This window comes from Pristis pectinata, chromosome 14 (assembly GCF_009764475.1).
Source record: "Pristis pectinata isolate sPriPec2 chromosome 14, sPriPec2.1.pri, whole genome shotgun sequence".
NCBI lineage: Eukaryota > Metazoa > Chordata > Chondrichthyes > Rhinopristiformes > Pristidae > Pristis > Pristis pectinata.
In genome coordinates this window covers 41116496-41131647 of record NC_067418.1, presented here as the reverse complement: position 1 = coordinate 41131647, position 15152 = coordinate 41116496, and the positions used below count along the sequence as shown (strand labels likewise).

General features: G+C 40.5%; 1 protein-coding gene across 1 annotated transcript in view; it reads right to left on the bottom strand.

Annotated features, from left to right (window-relative positions):
* The window catches only part of ptdss2 (phosphatidylserine synthase 2), a 70721-nt gene that overhangs the window by 48871 nt on the left and 6698 nt on the right, over positions 1–15152 (bottom strand). Inside the window, exon 2 of the mRNA XM_052029550.1 lies at positions 8467–8568. Coding sequence (XP_051885510.1) covers positions 8467–8568 — 102 coding nt within the window. The remainder of the gene's footprint in view (positions 1–8466; positions 8569–15152) is intronic.

Sequence of the window (15152 nt, the reverse complement as noted above, 5' to 3'; positions counted from 1 at the left end):
ACCACAAAGGAGGCCCCATTTCTGACCTAAATCATATTTGCCCTTCTCTCCTGTCCCACACTCCATAAGCTTCTTTCCCCACTCATTTTCCCTCAAAGTCATTGTACGTTAAATGTTTTGCAGTAGTTCAACAGCACCTAACGATTGATCTTTGAATGCTATTAAAATATACAGCAGCAGGCCCGTAACTGAAACTACTGTTGTGCCTGGTTCATCAGCCATACAGAGCACCGATATCATTGTATTATATTCCAAGACAAGACAATTTAATGGTGACCCCCACTTGTGCACTCAAAGGTTTTAAGGTTATTAGGGGCAAGAACTCTTGCACAGAGAAGTTCTTGCCAGAAGCATGGCACGGTGACTAGGGGGGATGCCATACTAGATCTAGTTTTAGGCAATGAACCGGGTCAGGTGACAGACCTATCGGTGGGTGAGCATCTGGAGGACAGCGACCACTGCTCAATAACCTTTAGCATTGTCATGGACAGGGATGGGAACAAAGAGGACAGGAAGATATTTAATTGGGGAAAGGCGAATTATGAGGCTATAAGGCGAGAACTTGAAAGTATAAATTGGGATGACATTTTTGAAGGGAAAACTACTGTGAAGATGTGGTCGTTGTTCAGGGATCTCTTGCAGGATGTTAGGGATAAATTTGTCCCGGTGAGGCAGAGAAGGAATGGCAGGGTGAAGGAACCATGGGTGATAAGAGAGGTGGAACAACTAGTTAGGAAGAAGGCAGCATACATAAAGTGTAAGCAGCAAGGATCAGATATGGCTCGTGAGGAATATAGAGAACAAGGAAGGAACTTAAGAAGGGGCTGAGGGGAGCGAGAAGGGGACATGAAAAGGCTTTGGCAAGTAGGGTTAAGGAGAATCCCAAGGCTTTTTACACATACGTGAAGAGCAGAAGGATGGCAAGAGTAAAGGTAGGTCCGATTAAAGACAAAGGTGGGAAGCTGTGCCTGGAAGCTGTGGAAGTGGGTGAGGTTCTCAATGAATACTTCTCTTCAGTGTTCACCAAGGAGAGGGGTCTTGATGATGCTGAGGACAGTGTTGGTAAGGGTAATGTTCTAGAGTGTGTAGATATCAAGAGAGAGGATGTGTTGGAGTTGTTAGAAAATATTAGGACAGATAAGTCCCCGGAGCCTGACGGAATATTCCCCAGGCTGCTTCGGGAGGTGAGGGAGGAGATTACTGAACCGCTGGCTAGGATCTTCGAGTCCTCGTTGTCCACGGGGATGGTACCAGAGGATTGGAGGGTGGAGAATGTTGTCCCCTTATTCAAAAAAGGTAGTAGGGATAGTCCAGGGAATTACAGACCGGTGAGTCTCACGTCTGTGGTGGGGAAGCTGCTAGAAAGGATTCTAAGAGATAGGATCTATGATCATTTAGAGAATCATGGACTGATTAGGGACAGCCAGCATGGATTTGTGAAGGGAAGATCTTGCCTCACTAGCCTGATAGGGTTCTTTGAGGAGGTGACCAGGAAGATTGACGAGGGTAGTGCAGTAGATGTGGTCTACATGGATTTTAGTAAGGCGTTTGACAAGGTTCCGCATGGTAGGCTTCTTCAGAAGGTCAGAGGACAAGGGATGCAGGGAGGCTTGGCCATGTGGATTCAGAATTGGCTTGTCTGTAGAAAGTAGAGGGTTGTGGTGGAAGGAGCGCATTTGGATTGGAGGGCTGTGACTAGTGGTGTCCCACAGGGATCGGTTCTGGGACCTCTACTTTTTGTGATATTTATTAATAACTTAGATGAGGGGGTGGAAGGCTGGGTTAGCAAGTTTGCAGATGACACAAAAATCGGTGGTGTTGTGGATAGTGTGAAGGACTGTCGAAGCTTGCAGAGGGATATTGATAGGATGCAGAGCTGGGCTGACAAGTGGCAGATGAAGTTCAATCTGGAGAAGTGTGAGGCGGTACACTTTGAAAGGACAAACTCCAAGGCGGAATACAAGGTAAATGGCAGGATTCTGGGCAGTGTGGAGGAGCAGAGGGATCTGGGGGTTCATATCCACAGATCACTGAAAGTTGCCACACAGGTGAATAGGGTATTAAGAAAGCTTATGGGATGTTAGCTTTCATACGTCAGGGGATCGAGTTTAAGAGCCACGAGGTAATGATGCAGCTCTACAGAACTCTGGTTGGACCACACTTAGAGTACTGTGTCCAGTTCTGGTCGCCTCATTATAGGAAGGATGTGGAGGCGTTGGAAAGGGTGCAGAGGAGATTTACCAGGATGCTGCCTGGATTAGAGAGTATGGATTATGAGGAGAGACTAAAGGAGCTAGGGCTTTACTCATTGGAGAGGAGGAGGATGAGGGGAGACATGATAGAGGTATACAAAATAGATAGAGTGGACAGCCAGCACCTCTTTCCCAGGGCACCAATGCTCAATACAAGAGGGCATGGCTTTTAAGGTAATGGGTGGGGAGACGTCAGAGGGAGGTTTTTCACCCAGACAGTGGTTGGTGCATGGAATGTGCTGCCTAGGGTGGTGGTGGAGGCTGATATGTTGGTCAAGCTCAAGAGATTGTTAGATAAGTATATGGAGGAATTTAAGATAGAGGGATATGTGGGAGGAAGGGGTTAGATAGTCTTAGGAGTGGTTTGAAGGTCGGCACAACATGGTGGGCTGAAGGGCCTGTATCGTGCTGTATTGTTCTATGGTTCTTCTATGGTTCTAAATCAGAAAATTAGTGCTCAATTTTACCACACACTAGTGAAGCGAAGGTATGACTCTCCAGTGTAAGGCCCCAATAACTGTGGGTCAAAATCTTCATTTCGGGTGACAAGGGAAAACCTAATTGCAGTAGTTAAAGCGCTTTAATTAAGAATCTTCTTTCTATAATATAAAACCACTACCATAAACTTAAAATAAAAAAATTAGTTAATGCCTCTATATTTCAACAAACATTTCTTCTCATAGTTTATAAATTCCATTGTTTACACATTGAAGTATCATCATAATCCCAAACTACCACACCTAAAGATCCCTTTATATTCCAAATTAGTATTAGCCCATCCTGTTGGACAGCTGGAGAATTTAAATTCAGTGAATTAATTAAGTAATCCAGAATAAAAGGCTGGCATATGCAATGGTGACCATGAAATTAAAGATCCAGCTGTTTCAATGAAGTCTTTCAGGGAAGAAAATCTAGCACTCTGTCCTGGCAGGCAATGTAGATTTTAACTGCCCTCAGATTGCCTATCGAGCCACTTAGTTCAAGGATAACCAGCATAATCAATTACTGCCAGCCCAGTCAGGGCCCACATCCCACAAATAAATTTTTAAGGTATTATTTTCCTCAATCTTAGATCTGCAAAGAAAATGCAGTCTGGGAATCAACGTTACACAGAATGATAACACAAAAATAACATAGAAACATAGAAAACCTATAGCACAATACAGGCCCTTCGGCCCAGAAAGTTGTGCTGAACATGTCCCTACCTTAGAAATTACTAGGCTTACCCATAGCCCTCTATTTTTCTAAGCTCCACGTACCTATCCAAAAGTCTCTTAAATGACCCTATCACATCCGCCTCACCGCCGTTGCCGGCAGCCCATTCCACGCACTCACCACTTTCTGAGTAAAAAACTGAACACTGACATCTCCTCTGTACCTACTCCCCAGCACCTTAACCCTGTGTCCTCTTGTGGCAACCATTTCAGCCCTGGGGAAAAGCCTCTGATGATCCACACAATCAATGCCTCTTATCATCTTATACACCTCTATCAGGTCAGCTCTCATCCTCCATCGCTCCAAGGAGAAAAGGCCGAGTTCACTCAACCTGCTTTCATAAGGCATGCTCCCCAATCCAGGCAACATCCTTGTAAATCTCTTCTGCACTCTTTCTATGGCTTCCACATCCTTCCTGTAGTGAGGTGACCAGAACTGAGGACAGTACTCAAAGTGGGGTCTGACCAGGGTCCTATATAGCTGCAACATTACCTCTCGGCTCCTAAATTCAATTCCACGATTGATGAAGGACAACACACCGTATGCCTTCTTAAGCACAGAGTCAACCTGTGCAGCTGCTTTGAGCATCCTATGGACTCAGACCCCAAGATCCCTCTGATCCTCCACACTGCCAAGAGTCTTACCATTAATACTATATTCTGCCATCATATTTGACCCAACAAAATGAACCACTTCACACTTATCTGAGTTGAACTCCACATCAAAGAACAAAATGATAAACCTAAGTGAAAGAGACTGAAAAATCCACAAATGGGTGAATAATAAAGGTTGAAATGGCTACTTCAGCAAGTCAAATAACAGAACCATCAATTGAACAGAACATTTTATCAAATGGAAAAAAATATTCTGTGGTACTTAAACTTGAATCAGTCTATTTGTCTCACTTTCACCATTTCCTGAAGCCCATTTCCTCTCCATTACTCCACCATTGCGTCTGAGATCCCACTTCCTCCTCGCCCTGCCACTGCTTTTGGCACCCTATTTCTCTTGTACCAGCTGCTGCCACCTACACAAGGAGGTGCTAGGTGCCAGAGTGGTCTCAAAGGACTACAGGAAAAAAAAGGCTTCAATATACAAATGCATGTTTTTCTTCGCATTTTATCCATTTTCAGCATAAATGGACACAGATTTCTGTGCAAACACACCTATGAACATGTGCACAAATAGGAAACTAAGGAAACAAAATGTTACTGCAAGCAGAAGGTTAAGTCAAGAAATAATTCTTTGAACAATGCATCACCCACCCATTACATTCAAATGTACACATTTGATATTCTATGAAATGCTGAACAAAGCTCTACAATGAAGGAAAATTAATCTAGTTCTATTTTCCCACAGGAATACATTGCTGTGAACTAATTATATCCTACATTTAAGATGCAGTTCAATCAAGACTTAATTATTCACTAAAATCAGAAAATTTAATTGAGGGTCGTGTACAAACTCGTTGAGTTCACTAATTAAATGCATTCAATGAGGCACAAAAATCAATTGCATGAATCCACTTGACAAATGTGCATGTGTGGCTGGAAGGGGGTCACTGGTGGAGGAATAAACACAACACAGCAATTTACGTACACAGCAAGGCATTTGTGGAATGTGCAGATCAGGGAACTGAAAAACTAAAAGGATTTTTATGTAACGATTCTAAACAGAATCATTTATACATAATTTTAATCCATTGTATACAAAGTACATAATTCAATTAATGTTGACATTATTGAAATATGTACTTGTATACAACAGATTAAAATTATGTATACAATTTACTGATAAACCTTACAAAATCAGAAAAGCAAATAAAGGTACAGAACACAGAAGACAAAATGAACTAGGTTTTAAATCCAAATAAGTGAAACTATGGCAATGAAGGGAGAGTGGGATTAAATTTGGACTCTCATTAAGCATTCCTCCTTCAGTACAGATGTCAGTGCACAATAACATCAGGAATTTAACCTATTGCTTCTTTTGCCCATTGCAGGAAAACAAGAAAAAATAAAACTTGTCCCTATTACTAAATCTAAAGAGGTACATAAAAATGACCTCAAAATAGTTTAATTCCCAATATTATCAACAGATTAATTAGCTCTTGGAGATTATAAATCTTGAACACGAGATGCTTGTCTTGTAGATGTCGCTTATGCAAACTTACTTGCATAAGTATACAGAATACAGAAGACTGAATGAATTAAGTTCTTAAATCCAATGGAAACTACGAAGCTGATGGCTGATTGGGAAAGCAGATGGAAGAGTGTGCAATGGCTAGGCAACAGCTGACATTTAAAAAAAAATTAATGCATAACCAGTAGAAAGTCTGTTCTCTTAAAGCACTGAAACCCAACAGGAAGTATGTTCATCTGTGCCCGATAAGAGAAATTAAAGATGGAACGAAGTCCATGAAAGAGACTTACAAAGTTGTCAAAAACAGCAGGAAGCCCGATAATTGACAGTACTGTAGAATTCAGCAATGGAAGATTCAGAGTCAGAAGAATTTACGAAGGGGAGCAAGGAAATAGCAGAGGAATTAAACAACTCCTGTGCCTGGCATCGTGAAAGAAGCTACAAAAAACCTGACAGAAATACCAAAGAACCAAAGATCAAGTGAAAATGAGGAACTGAAGAAAATAAGTACCAGTAAAGTACTGGAGGAAAGAGTGAAAACAGGGAATTAATGAGCAATTAGCCCAACATTAGTAATAAGGAAAATGCCAAAATATATAATGAGGGCCATATTAACAGAACACCTTGAACAGAATAACAGGATTGAGCAGAGTCAGCATCGATTTATTAAAGGAAAATCATTTTTGACTAATCTACTGGAGCTCCTGGAGAAGGTGACTATTAGGAGAGTATGTGGAAACAATCTCATACACTTACTTGGATTTTCAGAAGCCTTTCAATAACACCCCCACACAGGTTGTTTAATAAGGCTACAGTACAAGGAATTGAGCAGGTAACATACTGAGAATGGGATATTGGAGAGAAAGCCAGATATGGAAATAAAAACCTCTCTCAGTCTGGCAAGCTGTGACAAATGGGCTTCTGCAGAGATCAGTGTTTGGGACCTTACTACACATGATCTATCTCAACAATTTGGCTATAAACAGGCTTCAAGGGTATAAACAAGCTGAAGGAGTGAACAAGAACATGGGAAAGGCAAAATGATTTGGAAAAATGTGAGGTTAGGCACTTTGGTGCACTAAACAGTGAGAATGGTGAACAGTGATGTTTAAAGGGACTTAATTGGCCAACATACAAGTCAAGGAATGTCAACACGCAAGTGAAGCAAGCAATTAAGAGGGCAATTTGTACGTTGGTTTTTGTTATAAAAGGGCTCAGTACAAGAATAAGGATGTCACACAACAATTATATCGTGACTTAGTAAGACCACATCTGGATTACTCTGTACTGTTTTGGTCTTCTTACCTAGAGAAGGTATACTTCGTAGACAGAATGCAGCAAAAATTCACTATGCTAAATCTGTATGAGGCAAGACTGAATAGCCTAGGGCCTAGGCTGATATTATCTCAACTTTAAAAGAATGAGAGGATTCTTACAAGGTTCAACAGGGTGGATGCAGGGTTGATGCTTTCCTGACCGAGTCTAAAACCAAGGATCACAATCTCAGGAAAAGGGGAAGTGAATTTAATGTATTCTCTACTCCAGAGAACTGTGGAGCCTCAGTCATCAGGTTTATTCAAAACAGAGGTCATTGGATTTCTGGAGATTAAATGAATCAAAGGATGTGGGGACAGTGCAGGTAAATGGTGTTGAAGTAGCTGCTGGTCTTGATGAATGGCAGAGCAGCCTTCAAGGATCAAATGCTCCTGCTCCTAATACATATGTTAATTGGAAAGCCTGCTCAATAATGTATTGCAAAGTTGGGAATTTCATTTTCAAACTTATCATTTTCAAGCTTAGCTAACTTAGTTATACTGGAGCTACCACAAAAAAAGTATTCAAATGAAAACAGTACAATATTGCAAGTTTTTTTTTGCTAGAAATTGAATGGTACTGTTAAATGAATGTCATTGGGATGGTGTGCAGCTGGCCAATGGAGGTTTCGTTTGAAGCTCCACCCCTGTAAAATTAATTACACACAAGGGCCAAGCATTGTATGCTGCTGAATAGACCTTGCACTTCTGCATCAATGAGGATTGCATGATGGAAATCAAGCAAGTCTGGGCCAACTCACCTGAACAGTGGGGTGGGAAATAAGACCAGTAAGGAGAGAGGCCCAGCCCCCCCACCAAGGAAGAGCTGTCCCAATGGATAAGTATATTATTCACAAGGGATCTACCAAGGCAAGCTCCCAGCGCAGACTTCCAAACCAGGAACTGCTTGGACAATTTCCCTTTGTGATGCTAAAGCAGACCTCAAGACCGTGAAGGCCTGCATCTGTTCGAGTGGCTGAGTTCGTTCTCCGAGGAGTAGGTCTAAGTTATAGTAAAATATAGTTAAAATCCAAGGCAGTTAGCAAGGACAGGAGTGATGTGCAAGTGGATCTTGATGTGCAATAGGATAATGGCAAAAGTTCTACATGAACTGCTGTTTATTCTCAGACAACTTGTCCACCCAAATTGTAGGCTCCAATAGCAATTTTCCTCCTTCCACAATGAGGACTGCCATAGATATTAGTTGTTGGTTGGGGCAGCAAATTGACATGACAAATCAGATTACATTGGAAAATGTAATTTTTCAATTCTTTGCATTGCACAAAGGGCAGAAAATAAAATTTTGCAAGGGGTCTTTACTGAACTCTAAGCTATTGATGAAATGTACTATTTGCAACTCAGATGAGAGCTTATGGACTTTGTCACGTACAATTTAAGTCACCAGACTTACTGAACCAGGTTTTAGCACAGCACCTCTCAACACCCTTGAGGGATTTAAAAAAAAGCAAGGTATAAAAGACAAAGTATACTTTGGATTTCAGGGAAAGTATTAGACAAGTTATTTACAAGAAGCTATTACTTACCTCTTAATATTATAGGCTGTGTCCTGAGGAGTTTCTTCCAACAGGGTAACATAAACTAGTGCACAAGTGAGGATGAATAACACAGTCAAGGTGTGAGCTCTCCTGCAAATAGAAATAAGATTACTGGTTCAATAACCATTATTTGTTTGGCTGAATGAACCCAAGCGATATCTACAGGGGTGGACAACTACTGAAAAATGTGTTTAAATTGCTAAAATTATCCAGCTCAGAACAATGCCTAATTTAGTAATAGAAGGCAGATTCATTTTAAAATCACTTACTTTTACAACAACTATTTACTTTCCAACGAGTGGTTAAAAAATAATATACATGTTGTCACCTTTATTTATTAAAATTTTAACTTTTGCTTGACAATTGTCTCATCAGTCCCAACGAAACTCAATACTTTTAGTATAATATCCACTTATTATTGCTACACTCTTCAGCACAGCCTTTTAAACTGATTCTGTTGAAATCTGGTCAACCCTCTCTTCTCCCCTTTCTCTCCACTCTCTCGTCACTGCCAGTGCTTCAACTCTTTAGTTTCTGATTTTGTTTTATACCTGCGCCATTTTTAAGCATTCAAATCATGAGGAGGAATTTAATCTGAGCTGTTCAGGAGTGAGATGCAAGAATCTGAACCTGACCCCTTGACAGGTGCCATAGCGCTGCACTCATCTAAAGCTGCAGTGTTAAGTTAATCAAGAGTGACACAAGAGGGAAAAATCTCAAATCTTTAGGCACTCCAGATTAAAATATATTCTCACCAGAATCCAAAAAAATCTGATAAAGGATCCACAAAAGCATTAACTTAAACCTTTTCACATGCTTTTTTCCCATTAAACAAAGAGGGCCCAGTGTCATCATAAACATGAATCTTTTTTTGCAAGACACAACTAAACAGGCATTAATTTATAAATCATGTGAAACTTCTATTCCCTACGTTGCCCACTTTCACAAAAACACTCAGACAATGGCAGTCAGGCATTATCCACATTGAACTGTGTTCCAAAATGTTGATTTTATCAGTATATTAACAGAAACTAAAACCTTTCACCAAAAATCCAATACAGCCTTGGAACTGTAAACATATACTTTTTGTGACAGGTCAACTAATAGCTCTCCAAACAATTTATTTTTAAAAGACGAACAAGCTATTTTTGTCACAACAGGTCATGCATTGTAGATAAATGGTTATACCCAGTGACAATCTCAGCACAGACAACTGAAGAGACACAATAGAACTATTCTGCAAAAAGAAATTTCACTATGACAACAGAGCTCCAACTAGCACTGCCACCCCCTCCTAACCTCCCCACCCCCCCATCCCATCCCTACACAGAAATCCAGACAAGAATCGGGAGAGATTTAACAGAGGGACATCAGCACATTTTTGAAATGTGTTGGAGGAGAAGGAAATCTCACATTTTGCATTTACGTCTGATGTAATAAAATAGCAGTGCAACAAATGACTCAAGACAGAATACAAGAGTCCTTAAGATCAAAGTATATACCAAATTAACTCTTTTACACTAAATAACTACTAAAATACGGAAGTTCCAAGTAGAAAAAAAAATTCAGTTTCTTCCAGATGTGTCAGTAGGTGATAGTATTTGACTACATTGGATCTTATTTTAGTCTGCCTAGCCATAATGCACATTTAGCTCAGGACAAGGTTCACTTTGGTCTTCCATTTAAAAACCAGCACGTTCTGCTTAGATCTCTGGACTACTGCATTTTTGAGGCTAGATCTGTTGAGAATTTCATAAAATATTTTTCTAGGTAAGAGTACTTAAGATTACAAGGTAAAGTAGCAGGTTAAGATAAGATACAAATCAGCTACAGGTGGTAATCCAGGTTCAAGGGGCCAAAAACAGCCCTGCTTATTCTTACTGCCTTTTCTGAAATGTAAATTCTCTCCACCATGTTCTGAGATCTTTCAAGTTATATTTGCAATGTTACATATTTAGATACTGATATTGGCAGGCAAATCAAGACAGTATAGATCAGTAACAAATACCTCAGGCATGTCAACTTTGAAGAATCTTAGTAAACTGCAATCCACAAAACTGAAGTGAACAAAAATATTCTAAATAATGCAGGTCAGGCAGCATCTAAACATTTTAGGTCAGTAGCCTCAAACTCAGAACAAGCCGTAAATACCAAACTATTTGTTAGTTAAGTATGGAGCCAGGAAAAACTAATATACGAGTTACATGCTCTTCAACTCTCCTGGGAGTACTAGTAGACAGGGTATTGCTGTACTTTGAAATACCGCAGACAAAAATGCTGGATATGCTCAAATATACATCATAAATAAAACGCCTAATAAAGGCATACTCCAAAGACTCCAAAGTGATTTTGCATTAACTTGGTTCACAAGCAAGATTGGATACAAATCAATTGATCCTTGTAAAATAGATTCTGATCCTAGGTTGCTGAATTTAAAATCTACTAATAATGCACAAAGAAGGGTCTTAAACATATTTTCTGAAAAATCATTACTCAACATAACACGTCAAGTGTTGGAACACATTTTATTGAAGCTACATATTTTTCAAGAATCTAATAGCTTAGGTTTTTCAAACCCACTTTCATTTCAAGTGAAGTTTGTATTGCAAAAGAAAATGCAGACGTACTTCTAAACAAATTATGCTCCATGCTTAGTAAAACTAATTTAAAATTACTTTATAACTTCAACTGAGTGCGAACTTTAATAAAACCAAAAACTTGGCACAGAAGTGATGAAAACGAAGACATAGTTGAAGAAGATACATAACAGACTTGGAAGCAGGAAGAAATAGAGGAAGATAATGAAGTCTGAGAGTCCCAGGGTGCACCTGTAAGAAAATAGCTACAGCAAAGAAAGCAGCAATTCAACCCATCAAATTTGTGCAGCAATTCAGACAGACCTATTCCCCGTGTTCTGAGCTGTCTGGAGGTGTACACAGAATGAGATGACTAAGGATAGAAGAGAGAAAAATATCGAACTGTTAGGTACAACACTGCAGCTACTGCAAATCTGAAAGAATGCTGGATAAATATCCAGCAGGTCACACAACATCCGTGGAGAGAGAAAAACTGAGTTAACGTTATTGGCCAGTTCTGACAAACTGGTACAGCTGATATTGTTGAATTCAACAGTGAGCTCCAAGGACAGTACTGAAATGCTGTTGCTCAAGCTCATTAGAAGAGTAGAAGAGAACAAAATAGAGGTTGAAGTGGGAATGGAATGCAATGGAAAATTAAAGTGACAAACAACTGGAAGCTCGGGTCCAGCCTTGCAAACTGAATAGAGATATTCTGCAAAGAGAAATGCGAAAGACTGCAGATGCTAGAAATATAAAATACAAAGAAAAAAAAAGCTAGAAACACTCAATAGGCCATTAACCTAAGATGTTAATCTGAAACTCCCTCCACAGATGCTGTCTGACCTGCTGAATATTCTCAGCATTTTCCATTCTGTAAAACAGTCACCCTATCTCCATTTGGTTTCTCCAAAGTAGGGGAGACCATATCGTAAGTGCCAAACAGAATACATTAAATTGTAACAATATAGAATACAGCAATTTCAGATTAACAATTTTTCTGTTCAACTTCTCCAGACAGACCAGCTGTGATTAACAAGCCTTCACCACCCTCTCTCAAGTGGTCATTCAGTCTTTCTTGGTCTCAATCCCATCATAGATGCTCTTTCTACCCATCTCCATTCTCTGTATCTAAAGACATATCAGAACGAAAAATTATTATAAATTGAACAAAAGGCCTTGATTCAAAACATCAACTCTGTTCTTCCCTGACTGGTGAGTATTTCCAATACTTATCTTTCTTTCGCATTTACAGCATCTGCCATTTTTAGCTTTGAAGTCAAGGTTAATCTAATCTTGGCCCAACCCACACACTCAATTCCAATAACCTTCCATTCCCCACAAGTCTTTAACTCTATGTCAGCCTTCTTGACCTTGTTCTCCACAGCTTTCTGGGGTAGAGAATTCCAATCATTCACAATCCTCAGGAAAAGGAATTCCTTCTCATCTCAGTCTTAAATAAGTGAATACTTATCCTTAGACTGTATCCCCAAAAGTTCCAATTCCCTCAGCAGTGGAAACAACCTTACATCATCTACCACATCAAGCTCCTTGATGATTGTTTTGATAAAGTCGTCATCTTAATTCCAGGGAACACAGACCCAATCTGATTAATCTTTCGTCATCAGACAGTCCCATCATTTGTGGAAACAATCTGATGAACATTCTTTTCACTGTTTCCACCTGAATCCTTGCTTACTTCTGCTCCCTCAGCAGTGGTGCGAGGGGTCTTAATGTACAACTCCAACATGTGAAAAAGATTAACATTAAATTGTCACACCTAAAGTAACCTGATGTATTTACCAATTTTACTTAATATATAGGGCCAGATTTCGAGGTAGAAGTAATGGTGAAACCATCAGTAGGACAGACTACCCCGATTACTCAAACCTATACATCATCTACAAGGCAGCAGTGTGACAGAACACCCACCTGGATGAATGCAGTTCCAACAACACAAGCCAGGACAAAGTAGCCTGTATGACTGACAATCTACTTGCCACCTTAAACATTCCTCGATTTACAAGGCTTTTCTTCCATGATAATGAGCAATCCTTCATGTTAGATTGTGTGGGGGGGGGGGTGGGAGAGGGGGAGACATTGTCTGGTTATTATTAATAAGTGGCAATTGGTCTGAGGCACACTGCGTCAACAAAGATCATTATCCACTGGACTGACAGCTGTGCTGAAAAAGGCTACTGTTTAGACCGACCCTTAACATAACTTCCATTGAAACAAACCTCTATTGGCTGAACATCTAATTCTCCCACTTTAGGAAATCCCCACCCCACTTCCTCACCATGCTTCTTCTCTTCTTCCCTTTCCTAGCCTCTTTTTTTCTTTCTCTCCTTACCTTTGACCCATCCCCAGGTGCATCTCCTCTCCCCTCCTCCCCCACACCTGCCTATCACTATCATCTACCTATCACCACCTTGTGCCCACCCCACCTCCCCTCTTTTATCTACCTATCACTGCTTTGCTTTCCCCTCCTATATACTGGGCTTCCCCTTTTCCTATCTTCAGTCCTGAACCGGAATGTTGACTGCCTGCTTTTCTCCATGGATGCTGTCTGGCCTGCTAAGTTCCTCCAGTATCATCGTGTTTTTCATCTAGATTCCAGCATATGCAGTCCTTTATTTCTCTATCGGCTATAGCAGATGCTACCCCTGGAAGTACATTATGTCTAATGAAGGACAGAGATGTTAAAGGAGAAAATGGAAAAAGGGTTCAGCATGCAGTTAGACGATTAAAATCAGTTGCAGTTCGGAGATGAAAAAAATGAGGTCATTATGACAAGTCTTGAAAGAACACAAGGATCTTATGAAAGTGCCTGCACATTCAAGGCTGGCCCTTGCTGGTTCAAACATTTTCAGAAACATGCAAACCTGAATTATTTTCATCTTGCAGGGAAGGCAGCAAGTGCAGATACTGTGACTGCAGAAAAATTCCCCAAAGAGATGGAGTGAATGATCAGGGAAGTTGGCTACTCTCCCATGCTAGGTTGTAACATGAATGAAATGGGGCTCTTTTGGAATAGGATGCCATCTTGCACATTCATCTCAAAGGATGAAAAAAACACTACCCCAGACTTTAGGCAGCCAAAAATTGCCTTTCTATTCTTCCTAAAGGCAATGTCAATGGTGACTGCAAATGTAAACCTCTCTTAAATCTACCACTCAATGAACCCAGGGACTCTGAAGAGATATGCAAATCTTCCAGTGATGTGTTGATCTAATAAAAATGCCTGGATGACCGCACTGTTCTTCCAAGATTATATCATGTCATTTCCTTCCCCCCCCCCCCCCCCACCCCACCCCCTATCCTTCATCAGAAGTTATTATGCAAGGAATAACCTGAACAACAGTGCCTTGCTCATTGCCAACAATGAATATCAGGTTTATGGCAAGGACATGACTGAAAAATTCAGGCAGAGTTTTATTCACCCCCAATGCCACTTCACCATTGTAAACCACAGACCAGGATGCTATCACTATGCTCATAAAGAGACATGTCATTTTGGAGTCAGTGGTAATGATTAACCAACCATTCAGTGCTTTGGGGATGACATAAACCAGGAAAATGATGGAATTAACAATGGATGTATATTAACCTACAAATAAAGACTGAGCAATATAAATGACCTTGACATTTGTGAGGATGGCGTATGACAGACTGATATACTAGGGCATGTTGTTGTGAGGAAAGAGGATGTGCTGGAACTATTGAAAAACATTAGGATAGATAAGTCACCGGGGCCAGACGGGATATATCCAAGGTTATTATGGGAAGCTAGGGAAGAGATTGCTGTGCCTTTGGCGATGATCTTTGCGTCCTCACTAGCCACAGGAGTAGTGCCACATGATTGAAGAGTGGCAAATGTTGTTCCTTTGTTTAAGAAGGGGAGTAGGGATAACTCTGGCAATTACAGACCAGTGAGTCTTACTTCAGTAGTAGGCAAATTACTGGAGAAGATTCTCAGAGACAGGATGTATGGGAATTTAGAGAAGCATAGGCTGATTGGGGACAGTCAGCATGGCTTTGTGAGGGGCAGGTTGTGCCTCACGAGCCTGATTGAATTCCTTGAGGATGTGACGAAGT